We start from the raw sequence: 13,923 nt of genomic DNA, 5'->3' as shown, positions 1-13,923 counted from the left end.
CCCAGAAAAAGAAAAGTGCTCTATCACTGCTTATTTGAGTTATCTTTGTCTGCACCAGTCCTCCCTCAGTCCCCGGTATATCTCCCGATAGACCGGCTTGGCAGCTGGACTTAGCTGAAGGGACGGAGCTCTGGAAAGAAAACTGGAACAGGAAATGAGGTTTCCAGTGTGTTGTACAGATAAAAGTGCGCCCTTCTCTGGGACAACCCGGAAAAGACATTATCGCACTAACTATGGCCCTGCATTACCTGCATTAGCTGCTGTAAAGAAGTTTATACAAATAGACCTATACATTTCCCTCCTGCTCTTACATCTGCTACAGTGTTTCTTCGCACTTTCTTGGCAGCAAATAGGGCCATGTAGTTGTTCTAAATATTATATCGAGCTATGTGCTCAACTGTGAAGGGGGCCTTTTAAAGTCATTACTCAGAAGCAGGCTTGACAGATTCTGTAGTAACTTTTATAAAATATGAAGTGTAGTGTTCTCATTTCGCAAAGAGCAGGAGTCTGCAGCTGCACAGGCCTGGCCCTGCAGCACGCCTCCCTTCCCACTCATCACACACTGAAATTGCATTGAGACTATTGGCTCTCTGTGTTGCACCTTTATTTGCCAACGTGGGGAATTCTTTCCCTTCACTAATGGAACGTCACTCTCATTTCCTGAGTGCACTGGATTAAAGAGTGAGAAGTGGCTTCCCACTGGGACTAAATAGGTTTAGCATCCCAGGACTCAAAGGACCAAAGATATGTCATGGCACCCACAGTGGGAGGGAGATGTCATGAGATTGCTTCCCACTAATATTTGTGGGTTTGACACACAAGCCTCATAAGTCCTTTGTGCTGTATTTGAGAAGCCAGTTATGGTGCATAATGCAGCCCAGGGAGATTAGTCATACATGAGTGAAACCACACAGTGGTAAACCCCACAATATAAGTGGTTCTTTGCACCTCACATTAATATGGACTACATTCTTTCTTTACTGAATGATTTGCTGTTTATTCTTGAATTGCATGCATGTTTTTTATTATAGAATTTGATATTAAAGACAATATACCGCAAATAAATAATACACATGTTGACTATTCAAAACATTTTTATCTGAAACAAATATTGCAGTGAGTATTTGACGTTTTTCTTTTTGTGCAGCTCATCGTCATGTTTACACTGCTCTAAGTTCAGACTCACTCCTTGAGAAACTCTCGTGTAGCCCTGGGTTGTTAATGGATGACATCCCTCCAGCAGCTCCACAGCTGTGCTCCCCTGGGGTCTCTGGTGAAGTTCTCAGCTTTTGTTGTCTCAAGCTCACAGTGCTTCGGTTACACTGATTAGATTTAGTGGTGTAATTCAGCACCAAATCATGTTTACATTTGACCCTTCTCTTTCTTTGGGGGTTTTCTCGCAAATGTTTAAGAATACCAAAACTTATCTTCCCATGGTTGTTTCTGCTGCTCAGACAAAATAGGTTACAGACATGCCTGAGATGATGCAAACATTAAGCACAACAGCGCGGGTGACCCAGTGTCTGACCTCTTTGGCTACTCTCTATGGGGTACAACCTGAACAAGTTTCCCAGTTAGGTGCATCCTCATCAACTGCTGACACTGGATGAGAAACTGTATGGCTAAAAACCCATTTCAAATTGTTTCCATGTTATAAATTACCATTGGTACCCCTAATGATGTAAATCTATAGCTAGTTAGGCCTTTGGCTTCCCTCAGCAAGTGCAACATCAAAGACATGCCTATAGCTACAAAAAGGTTGCTATGTCTATATTACTCAAGTGAATAATTAACCAAATATATATCCTTATAGCCGGGGCAAGCGCATTCCCACTTAATGTTTAGCCCTTTATAAGGCTCTGACACACATGGCTGTAGTCTGCACACCAGCAGCCTTTCGTCCATGGCCAGAGACTGACCACAAACTGGGCCGCTGCATGAATCAGCCTGTGCTAATTTGCATCAATGACACACAGAAAAACACAGTGCGATGGTCAGAGTCATCAGAGATCATTTCAATAGGGGTTAGTGACTTCATCATCAAATCGAAGATGAAAATACTTGAGTGGGCTTTCAAAACACCTTAATGGAAAGTGTTCATTTTGATTATTATTTGATTGAGTATCTTGCAAGGTTGGAATCTGGCGCCGCCCTGTTACATTATGTTCTTCTCAAAGCATAGTACGGGAGAGAGCTGGAATGGTCCTGGGGCCAAATGAAACTCTAAATCAGTGCCGTAAAATGCTTTTTTTTTTACAGCACGTCTTCTCAATGTCAACATGAAGGGATCATACATCATCCTCGTAAACTGCAGGTCAAGTGTCAATAACAAAATATGCTACTATTACTTGCCTTGCTACTGTAGTACTCTAAAGCCAACCATAAATCACACTCTCCACACTCATAAGCACACTGTATGGACAAAGTGGTGATGTGTCTTGCTCGAGGACACAAGGGCAATATGCAGAATCAGAGCTATCTTTTGTTCATGGCCAAAAAACAAAACTCAAGTGAGAGTATTTAAGTGAAAAGTAAAATAGTCTAATACATGGGCCAAATAAAAGCTCATGTGCAACTTTGCTTTACTGTATCAGTGTAATTTAACTGACAACACATAACAGGAAATTCTGATTAAGGAAGGCACCATGAAAGGTGGAGTGAATAATCCTTAAGCCTAGATGAATGAAAATCCATTGAAATATTAATAAATGTATTAATTAGTTACTCAAGAACATGTCATAGTGTAGCAGCCACGCCATGAAGCAAAGACCTTTAGTAAAATAGCACTGATGTTCTTTCACACTTACACATGTTTGGGACCTGGATCTGGTCACAAGTGATTACGGACGGTAGTTATTTCTTTGTTATCCACTTTCCTCTGCCTTGAAGCACATAATTCGTAATAGTTTTAAAACGTTGGGTTATGGTGTAATTCATACATTCACCGCCAGGGGACTCTCTTTAGTTATGTTTCTGGACCCAAGCAATTGCGCTTGACATTATGGTAAGTACAATATTTGGGTTAGGGTGAATTCAGGTCATTTGGGACAGTTTTTGTTATTTTTCATTTGTGGCCTCGCTCTTGTCCACAGTGAAGACAATGTCCCTGCAGTGAGTCCTCTTTCATTAGGCCTATGTCAAATTTGAAGTTTGTGTGACGTTTTTACAAAATGTGACTCACGATTTTGTTTTGATTGACAGTGAACACGTTATTTGGGGTTGTGTTTGGTCATTTGGGACAGGCTGTTGTTTCCTATGGGATTTGATAGGCAAAACAATGTGTTACTTATTCAGGCAGTCCAGTTCTACTAAATTGCTGTTTTAGAGTCTCCAAAAAGGAACCAGAACTGAACTGGACGTAAACTTAGTCTATATCAATTAAAAAAATGTAGCATATTAATCAGAAGTCAGTGTGAATAAGACTTTAATAAGAACAAAACACAAAAATGTGAGAGCACCATTTCCAAGTCCCAGTAAAGTTCCAGTATATTCTCAAATGTTTTGTGAAACAAATGTACATTTTTATTTTGACGCTTATTATTTTGAGGCAGTCCTTAAGTTGTTCCTGTTACCACAAAATAAACCTCCTTGCACGACTGATTCAAAGCACTTTTTGCAAGTTCCACAGCACAATTACAGTTCAGATTGATTGACTTTCTTGATCATGAATGTATTAAATTATATGAATGTGCAGGTGGAATATTGCTATTCCACACTGTCCACAATACCTGAAATATGCTGTCCCAAATGACCATGCTTTGGTCATTTGGGACAGCATTAAAAAGTGTTAAAAGTAAAAATATACACATATTGCATTATTTGCTCTGTAGCACAATACATGATTCTATATAAATTAGATATACAGTGTTTCATCAGTTAAATATTATACCCTTATGATTAAATCAGGCATAGGCAGATGCCATTTCTCACACCACATGTTTTTGTTTGAGTAAACTTATATACTTTATGTCACAGGGGTACATTTTATTTATCCTTATAATAGGCCCCCAGAACAAAAATTCAAGGCTATTGACTTATAAGATAACACTTTTTAGAACTGAAGTAATAGACCATTTGCTTATCCTGTCCCAAATTACCTGATGTCCCAAAGTACCTGATGTCCCAAAGTACCTGAATTCACCTTTGAAGTTTGAGTTCATTTGCAAACACAGATATTTCCGCTTTGAATCTTTTTTCAAAATCATTTTGGATATTTGTTACTGTTCTCTACAGATGACACTTGACCTTAAAGTTGTGTGAATTTGATTTAGAGAAAGTGCCTTTATATTTCTATGGCACTGAAACAAAACTGGTAATGAAAAACACAGCACTGTAAAGATAAATTGTGAACCATAGGGTTTATTCACTGGCACGTCTTTGTAAAATAACCATAGACATAATGAAAATGAAAATGACTTCTTTTGTCATTTCAGATACTGTATGTTGTAAATTTCCCCAATGCAGAATACACCAATCTTGATGTAGATATCCTGCTGCCAGCTGCCATTAGAGATTAGACAGGCCCAGTCCCTTCCTGTTTTTAAATCTCTCCTAAAAACGCACCTTTTTTCTCTGGTGTTTAACGCAAATTGATGTTGCTGCTGTTGTGTTGTACTTTTTACCTCATATTTTTTTACTGTAAATATTTGTATCTGTTTCTGTGTGCGGCACTTTGGCCAACTGTACAGTTTTTAAAGTGCTTTATAAATAAAGTTGGTATGGTATGGTATGGTATCCTTTTGTGGGGTATCTTTATTCCGGAGCCTAAGCTCTTTGGGGAAAAAGTTAATTTTGTTCGCACAGTTAACCCATAAACGTGCTTTACTTGCGTCTCTGACAAAATGGCATAGATTTTGCAATGCTTGCGTCAACTAAAAAGGACAAGTTTCCCCAACAGAGGGTTGGTGGCATTAGTCACACAGACTTCAAAAACCCACAAGACGCAGGAAATGCAACTAAACATAATAAAGTAGGTTCAACAACCACAACCAAGTCGGTTTTGTTTGTTTATTATACATACAGTAGTTACAGTATATAATGTGTATATGTATTGAATAAAGTATTAAAACATCGACTTACAAATGATCTTAAAGTTAAACGAAATGTAAGTATTTCACATGGATTTCTCAAACAACAGAAAGAGTTTATGTTTGTTCTGACTTTTGATATTTCTGATCAGAACTATTTTACAGCGGCCTTTAGATCTACCTACTCTATTATACTATGCATAAGTACACCAATCAATACTTTGATCAAAATCAAAAAAGTAAAAAGTCCAAATTGAAGTACTTTTACTTTTTTTATTTCAATACTTACCACTAAGGATCAGCAGTTTGTATTCTTGATTGTTTCATTCCTTTATCACCATTCCATTTTTTGTCAATAATCCAGGGTAAAATCGTGTAGAGTATATAGAACGGAGCAACGGAGGATATCTCAAAAGACAATACATTTTTATAATAAAAAATAAATATAAAATAGTGAAAAAAATAAAATAAAATAAAAAGATTAAATGAAAAAAAAATTGACTTGTTTCCTATTTATTAGATCAAGTTTATTCTGCTATGTACATGCACTGAAATGGTTTCCCTTGCCTCAATATCTTTAACAAATTTGGCATCGTTTGCTGGGTTTCACATATAGATTCAAAGCCCTTCCTGATATCCATCTCTGTTAATGCAGAAAGTGAAAATAACATCTTGTAGTTGGGTTTAATTGACAGCAATAACGTGTTGTTTTTAGGCTGCTATCTTGTCTAATTTGCATATTATAATTGAAATAAATTTCAACATCCAATGTCTAAATGATAAATCTGACACTCATGCACTGAAGGAGGACATGTTGGAGCCGTCTGCAGACTTGAGCCCTGTGGAGAAGCCCGTGACGCCTGTATCCAAGGTGCTGCGTGAAGCGCGAGCGTTGTATATGTACCTCTTACTAAAGCACCACAAGTCCACCACGATCTGCCTGAAGTGGCTCCTGAACTTGACCCCCACAAAGGCGTACAGGACCGGGTTGAGGCAGCAGTGGAGGTAGGCCACACTGCGGAACATGGACAGAACGGTGAACTTTAGCTGCTCCGCTGCGCAGCTTCTCTCCTTGAACAGAGACAGCGTGTGTTTGAGCAGCGCCGAGTTGTAGGGAAGATGGCAGATGATGAAGACCACCACAACTGCGAAGACGACCCGGATGGCTTTGTGACGCTGGCTACTCTGGGCCCTGAGCAACGTGACGAGAATGCAGGAGTAGCAAAACACCATAATCAAAAGTGGCAACCAAAATCCCACTGCCATTTGTAAGCTTGGCACCAAAATTTTGACGAGTTTGGCGGTCTCGTCTTTGTCAAAGGAAAGTTCGCACATCATCAACTCATTGTGGGGCCCTTGGAAAAGCTTGGTGTAGATAAGTGTGGGGACTGTCAGAGCCAGCGCAAAAACCCAGATGATTGAACAGATGATGCGACTGTAGAGGAGAGCTCGTGAGCGGTTGCCAAAGGAGCGCCTGGCCTGGACTATGGCAATGTACCGGTCAATGCTGACACACGCCAGCAGCAGCATCCCACTGTATAAGTTTACGCTGTAGCAGAAGCGCAGGATCTTACATGCGGCCGAGCCCATCCCCCAGTCGTTCTGCTCGTTGTAGATGATAAAAGGCAATGCCACCACAAAAATAAGGTCCGCCACCGCCACATTAAAGAGGTACACGTCTGTCATAGTTTTGGTTCTCTTGTAGAAAACGTATGTGACGACGACCAGGGTGTTTCCGATCAGACCAAAAGCAAAGATGAAGGAGTGGATGTAGGTCTGAACCAGGACTTCTGTGGGATTTTGCGTCCAGGTGCACGGCTCCTCACTGATGTTATAGTCATAATCATAGCTTGGTGTCACAGTGGTCATCCTTGCAAACTGTGAATGACAAGAAGCACTGTGTTGATTTTTTTTTTATTATATGTTGTCATGCAATGGAGACTGAAACCCTTGAATAACCTGAAGAATGGCATGTATAATGTAACACTGGTGCTACAGCAAAGGTATGAGAATATTTTCCTGTCTGAGGTGTCCCTTCAAAGCCTTATTGTCAATTTGAATATTATTATAGAGGGGGGACTATTCGTGTATACTGTAATAGTTGCACATTTTAATTAACCATGAATAATCCTGCTGCAAACGAGATTTTCATTTGCAGTTTCATAGATTGAGAATTTTTGGGTTGTACTGGAAAAGGCTTTGCACAGTGGTCACACTCTCCCATCATCAATACAAGAACTTGGTGAAAAATAATGCAACACTGGATCTTTTGACATTGCAGAAGTTTCGAAACAATGCAGCAAATGTTCTAATCAAAGCTATATTAGAGCAACCAATTTTTTGTAGCATTTTCTTTTTTGTCTAGCAGCGTATTATCTTTGTGGCAATGATACACTATACTATACTATACTATACTATACTATACTATACTATACTATACTATACTATACTATACTATACTATACTATACTATACTACACAGCAATACTATACTATACTATACTATACTATCAGATGGATCTTTAATAATGCATCTGCAACCTTTCACTGTTTTTGAAACAGGAAGCCCTGTGTTTAAACTGGGGGTGAAAAGTTCTGCTCTAGTTTAGCTTTTCCTCTTGTTTGGGCATGACCCAATTGTGGCTATTTTTTACAATAAGTGACACAGGCGAGGCCGGGCTGTAGGTTGCTGAGCTGTGACTTTCTGCTGATGTACAAAGCTGATATCCTTCTTATCTGTGCTCATTGTCTTTCTGCTGTAGACGTAAATGTGTAGGAAGATCACAGAGAGATGAAAAGCAAACATCAACATAAAAAAAAAGCATGTGCGCCATGTGACAATTTCACTTCTCACATTTTCTACAAAGATTACATGGTATACGCTTTCATTTTGAGGAAGAAATCATATTTAGCACACACATTATCTGAAGGGGAAGGCAGGAGATAATTTACAAGCTATCAGTAATAGGCCTTTGACTAGGAACCTGAAGCTTAGTAAATCTCCACTTCCATGTTTATGGTTCTACTTTAAAGAAATGTGTGTTTGCATCATTCATCAAAGAGTAAGGCATGCTTTTTCCTTGATATAGTGGTAGTTGTGTTTCCATTTCGTAGTGGAGAAGTATTATATAGGCCAGGCGAGAGTGGACGCTACTACTCAGGTTTTCCTTTTAAATGTAATAACTGTTGCATATTTTTGTCTACAGTCAAAAGAAAGCGCTTTATTATTGTGTGTTCATCTTTGCATTTTATTAGTTTATCTTTAAAAATGTTGTAAAATAAGTAAAAGTGATAATAATGAAACTATGACATATTGTAAAACACACCTACCTTGAGCGAGTTGAAAGAGTCCACTTAGGTGTTTCTTCACAGGTAGCTCTTGATGAAAAGCACAGAGCGATGTCTTTGATGCAATGCTCTCTGAAGCTGAACCACAATCTGAGGTAGTGAGAGCCTGGAGCACTAGTACCTCCTGTTTCTGAAGTTACTGAGCTGCTACCTGTTCACACGCACACCCTTCCTACACAGCAGCTGCCTACATGATGATGATGATGATGATGATGATGATGATGATGATGATGATGATGATGATGATGATGATGATGATAAATACCCCTCCTATGCTCGGGCTCTCATCTCCATATTCAAATGTAATGTCTTTGATTATTTATTGAATATTGTCTTTGAGTTTCAGGCTACAAGCATAACAAATATAACATTGAGGAAGTGTGAAAAATTGAGTAGTTTAAATGGTTAGATGCGTATCACAGAAGGTAAATATTTCAATTATGCTTTTGAATCAGTTGCGTAATTTTCATTTTGTTTCAATGAAGCAGCCATTTTAATAAAGAAATGTTAGGAAGAAAAGTGATGAAGGTAATGTCCCATGGCAGTTGGACTAATTTCCCATTGACTTAACATGGTCGGCACGGCAACAGTTTAAAATTGTTTGCCTTCATCTGTGTCACTTCCTGTCGGTGTCCAATAAGGAAGCGAAACTATAAACATCACAAAAATGGCCAAACTAAAGACAGCTCGGCAAAATCTTACATTTAATTGTGTTATCTATGTTCTAGCAAAAATGTGTCATATGCACTTTAACATCACATGTAGACTAGGCTATAATGTAGGCTAGTATTTTGTTTTACTGTGTTCACTTTCTGATGCCCCATATCCTTGTCCTTGCATTGACCTATATATAGACATATAATACTTGTTTTACCCCAGTATGCGCTTTACAGTGTGTCCAGCAGATAGAGCTGTTTCAACGATTTCTCTTACCCACGTCGTGGATTTGTGGACCAGGTAGCACATTGATGAAGTGACTTTGATTATCTGCAGGACAAACAGGCTTTGGCTCTATTGTGAAACAAGCAACTGGAAGTTTTGTGGCAGGGCTTAAAACAGTGCCACAAAACGCTGGCAGTTTTGATGGACCTAGAAAAATGGCCAATAGAAATAAGCTTTACTGAACTCAAAAATGAATGGTGGATTAATGGATTAATCTCTCTCTCTCTCTCTCTCTCTCTCTCTCTCTCTCTCTCTCTCTCTCTCTCTTACTCTCTCTCTCTCTCTCTCTCTCTCTCTCTCTCTCTCTCTCTCTCTCTTACTCTCTCTCTCTCTCTCTCCCTCTCTCTCTCTCTCTCTCCCTCCCTCTCTCTCTCTCCCTCTCTCTCTCTCTCTCTCCCTCCCTCTCTCTCTCTCCCTCTCTCTCTCTCTCTCTCCCTCCCTCTCTCTCTCTCTCTCTCTCTCTCGTGCATGCTAAATTGTTTTCCAGTGTGTATGCATTACTTACAGGTACAGTAACTTCAGCTAAAGTATATATTTACGATGACGCACACAAGAAAGGACAAATAAATGCACAGTTTATGCACAAACCTCTGCACCTGTGCAATACCTGAGGCGCGCGCCCGGCGTGGGCAAGTCCAAACTGCAGCGGGAACTCGCTCTGCAGGTTCAGCCCAATGAATCACTTTGTGATTGAAAGACTTCTCCTCATGGTTTTGTTTTCTGTTCAGTCTCCTGACGAGGACCTGCAGTCGCCGTCATGAATAAATCCAGCACTTTAAAGGTCAGGAGCTTGTTTCGAACCAAGTCCTCGGACAAAGAGAATAACGAGATAAAGCGGGCAGCGAGCAAAGATGGGATCCTCAGCAGTGCCTTCTCTCTCCCCACAAGTCCGGAACTTGTCAGCCCAGGGGACCACAGCACCCTGCCTGCGCATCTGTCCCCCGAGTCCCCCAAAGAGAAGAAGGTCAAAACATCTGTGTTCTCCTTAAAACTCAAGAGGAAGAAATCCAAGAAGAAAGCTGAGGATGTGTTCTTCACAGAGACAGGCGAACTGGACAGCGTCAGCCCAGGACACACGTAAGAAACTTATTATAATTCAAGTAGAAAGTTTGTCACCATCTCTGTCACAATCCAAATAGAATGGACACCTCCCTTTGTTTTATAGGCCAGTTATGTTGTCAATCATTCAAATGGGGGATAACAATGATGGGCCACTAAACCTAAATGTTTATTGAGGGTTAAGGTGGTGTCTCCATAACCACCTTTGGAAGGGGTTAGCAAAAACATGTTGATGGAAGGCAAGAGTGATATTGTGTAAGTCTGGAACACACATAATGAGTAGATTAGTAATACTTAGAGAGAAGGATGCTGGTGACAGGCTCTTACATGTAAATAAACTGATGATTCTAAACTACCTGCGGCCCTGAGTGTTGCAACCAATCCCACTCTCATAGACCATCAGGTGACAGCAGCATTAGTGAGTAACTGGAGCAGTGCAAGCTAGCTGTTATTCCCTTTGGCATTTTTTTGATTTGCAACTGCTGAGAACTGTGGACGAACTAGTTTAGTCATGTAAGGCTGTTGTCAAAAGCCAAACCATGCATTCACTGTTACTCAAGTGGGGAAATAGGCTATTGCATAATTTCTAACAGATTCATTTTAGATTTTAGGGAATTAATGTGTACAAAACATAACATCTTGCCCTGTCTTGGGTGTTTGTTATTGTACTCGGTCACATTTAAATAAGTCTGTGTCACTCCTCCCAGAACAGCAATAATAACCACAAACAATAGCCTCTTTGCGTGGCTTCAAAACACTTTGAACTGCCTTTTCAAACACTTCTGGTTAGTCTGCTCCGTGGTCAATCTCTTTAATAATGTCCGACCGCACCTGAGTCAGCTGTTGTTGATATTTTGACTATTGTGTGCGACGTCTGGTATTGAAAGGTTCACCTACTTTGACAGGGGACGTGGTTGTGTTATGAAGGAAGGCACTGCATAATGTTAACCTGCTGTACAGGTGTGAGGCATATGACTCTATATGCTTGGGTTATGTGAACAAATATTAGTATTGCTTTGCATACAGTTGGAGATAGTACATGATATGGCTGCTCTGACGTTACACAGCAGTGAATGAAAAATGACAAGCGTAATAGCACTCACACACGGCTGGTTGATCCACCAGTTGCACAAGTATCACAAAATTTAAAAAGTAGTTGCACAGTGCCATTTACAGCCAATCTATTATTGAACCTTTGAAGACTAAACCACTTAAGGCCAGTTGTAAAATATTCTAATTCAAATTTTGATTCAGATCCCTGTTTATAAACTGTTCTGCATGATTTTGGACCATGGCAGCTTGGCTGAATTATGTGGAGGTTCTGTCCTACATTGAGGGTTGGCAACAGAAGCCACTTTCAGAAGCGACTTGTTATTAACATGGCAACAGCGAACTTCACTTTACTCTGAGTGTTTTCCACAGGAGAAGGCCTTAGATTCTGTTTCAGCTTTTTGCACATTACACCTTTAAACTCAACTATCTTTATTTACAAAAGATGATGTTAGTGTTGAGAGATCGTCATCAGAATGGCTAAGAGTTCAGCATTAAAAGCTGTTTTGTTTTTGATGTAAGGATGCTCTTTGGGCATGTGATTACTGGATAGAGGAATTGAACTCACTGTTACCTTTTGTTAATGCTATGCTACGCTCAGCTTCAGGCTGTAATTTTGTTCCATAATGGAGATGCTTTGAAGTACTTTGGAGGTCGACAGTTACATCCTTCAGCAATAACAGTCTTTGTTATATTAGTACTTTTGTTAATCCTCTCCCAATAGATAAAAAGTTGTTGTTGAAATCCTATCTCAGTGTGCGCCCGTTAGGGGCTGCTACGTCAGAGTCCTGCTGTGCAAACACCCCACACCTGATTATCTACAGGCAGTGGCACATTGCCCTATATTCTCTGTATGCCTCAGAATCTGTGCTGAAACTCATAAAACATAGAAAATAGGTCGTTTTGTGTGACTATGACGTCATGGCTTTACTTTGGGGCCTGTTTGTTCTGTCTTTGAACAGAAAAGGATATTCACATTTTACAGCACTGTGACTCGGTGGAGTCTCCTGTATGAGTAACATTGTGTATGTTTTATACTATATAGGAGGCAGCACACATGCTTCAATAACATTAATACATTAATAACATTTGGTTCAAAAATTCTCTTTTAACATTTTGTTATTTTCTGATCTATCTCATGTTTTATTTTCATATGTGTGACCATAGGGATTATTACTGTTTATTTGTTTTCGTAGTACTCGTAACAACATGAGTTTCTATGTAATTAACAGTTATTCTCTAAGTATTAGCTTATATATTGAAATAACATTACTACACTTCTTCACCTCATCTTAAATCACATTGACTAAACCTTCACAAAAACCATGGGCAAATTCAAGGGATACCTGACTAGTACAATGTTCGGTGACCATTCTGCCGTTGATATGGCTGTTTTTGATTAGAAAACAATTTTTGATTTTCATAATTTCTCATTCTGTCATGAGTCATATCCTAATCTATCCATCACAAGTGAATGAGTCACACCCAAAACGCACGTAAAAAGTACAGTGGGTTCCTGCTGTTTGCAGACAGACCCTGAGGTGAAGGTGTGCTGCGGGACGACAGTGAGATGCATCTCTGTAGGTACAAGGGGAGCAGCACAGTCACTGCAAGGAGAATGACTTCTAAAGCTTCACCTGTTTAGATCAAGGGTAAAATACATCACATTATCACCATTAGTTCACAGTGGTAGCTTTACATCAACATGGTCTTATGTTCACAGACCAAGCAGGACCTGTCTTTGTAGGAGCTCTCCTTGTCTATGTAGGTTTCCTCTAAAACCATGTTGGTGTAGTTGGTCTGCAGACAAACACTAATTTATTGCTGTTTATGACCATCACTCCACTTCTCTGCTATTGACATGCCAAAAACATATTGCTATAGCTTGTAATAAAATGACATGGTTATGGCAGTCTACATATTATTATATACGGTCTTTATTATTGTATAGTGACTATTATTATTTTACAGTGAGCATTGTCCACACACCTGTGACCTCTTTTGGAATCCTGAGGCATGCTCTTTGTGACAGCTAATACAATTAAACTAGAAATTTCAGTTCAAATTACTTGGAACAATTTTAGTCCAGTCAGTGCATTACAAACACGACATCTGCCAAATGACTTCAGAGTAACAACAAGCGTCGTACAATGCAATTAGGCGTGATTGTTGTGAAGCAGGTTATCACTATTGAGAGTTTGGAAGAAGCTTAAGCTGGTAAAATAGATGGACCAAAAGAAACAATATTGCCAATAAAGTCTTTTCTGCACTTACAGCCCTTCTGCCAGTGGCCACATAATTAAATAAACCTGTGGCAATTTGAATATCTCTGAAAGCGAAGGTCAGTAGAAGAACACAAGCAGAAATGTTACAGTATCAGACTACCACACCAGGGGGGTGTAATATACTGACCAGACAGTGTCCATCAGACAACTGGACAGAAAAACACTTGTTATTGACTGTTGCTGATAAAGTCAAGGAGGCGTGTGCTAAAAAG

At 39.6% G+C, this 13,923-nt stretch overlaps 2 protein-coding genes across 2 annotated transcripts in view; one reads left to right on the top strand and one right to left on the bottom strand.

Moving 5' to 3' along the window:
* Positions 1-5,819: 5,819 nt before the first annotated feature.
* ccr6b (chemokine (C-C motif) receptor 6b) lies at positions 5,820-6,896 on the bottom strand (the record flags this gene model as incomplete). The annotated part of the gene is made up of 1 exon (XM_079574286.1): positions 5,820-6,896. One exon carries the CDS (start codon positions 6,894-6,896, stop codon positions 5,820-5,822), a length of 1,077 nt encoding a protein of 358 aa, XP_079430412.1.
* A 3,149-nt stretch (positions 6,897-10,045) lies between these two features.
* The window catches only part of crybg1a (crystallin beta-gamma domain containing 1a), a 30,404-nt gene continuing 26,526 nt past the window's right edge, over positions 10,046-13,923 (top strand). The window contains exon 1 of the mRNA XM_079574284.1: positions 10,046-10,394. Coding sequence (XP_079430410.1) covers positions 10,075-10,394 — 320 coding nt within the window. The 5' untranslated portion in view covers positions 10,046-10,074. The remainder of the gene's footprint in view (positions 10,395-13,923) is intronic.

This window comes from Gobius niger (assembly GCF_951799975.1).
Source record: "Gobius niger genome assembly, chromosome: 16".
Lineage (NCBI taxonomy): Eukaryota > Metazoa > Chordata > Actinopteri > Gobiiformes > Gobiidae > Gobius > Gobius niger.
Note: the sequence above shows the minus strand (reverse complement) of the source record. Positions and strands in the feature narration are given on the sequence as shown.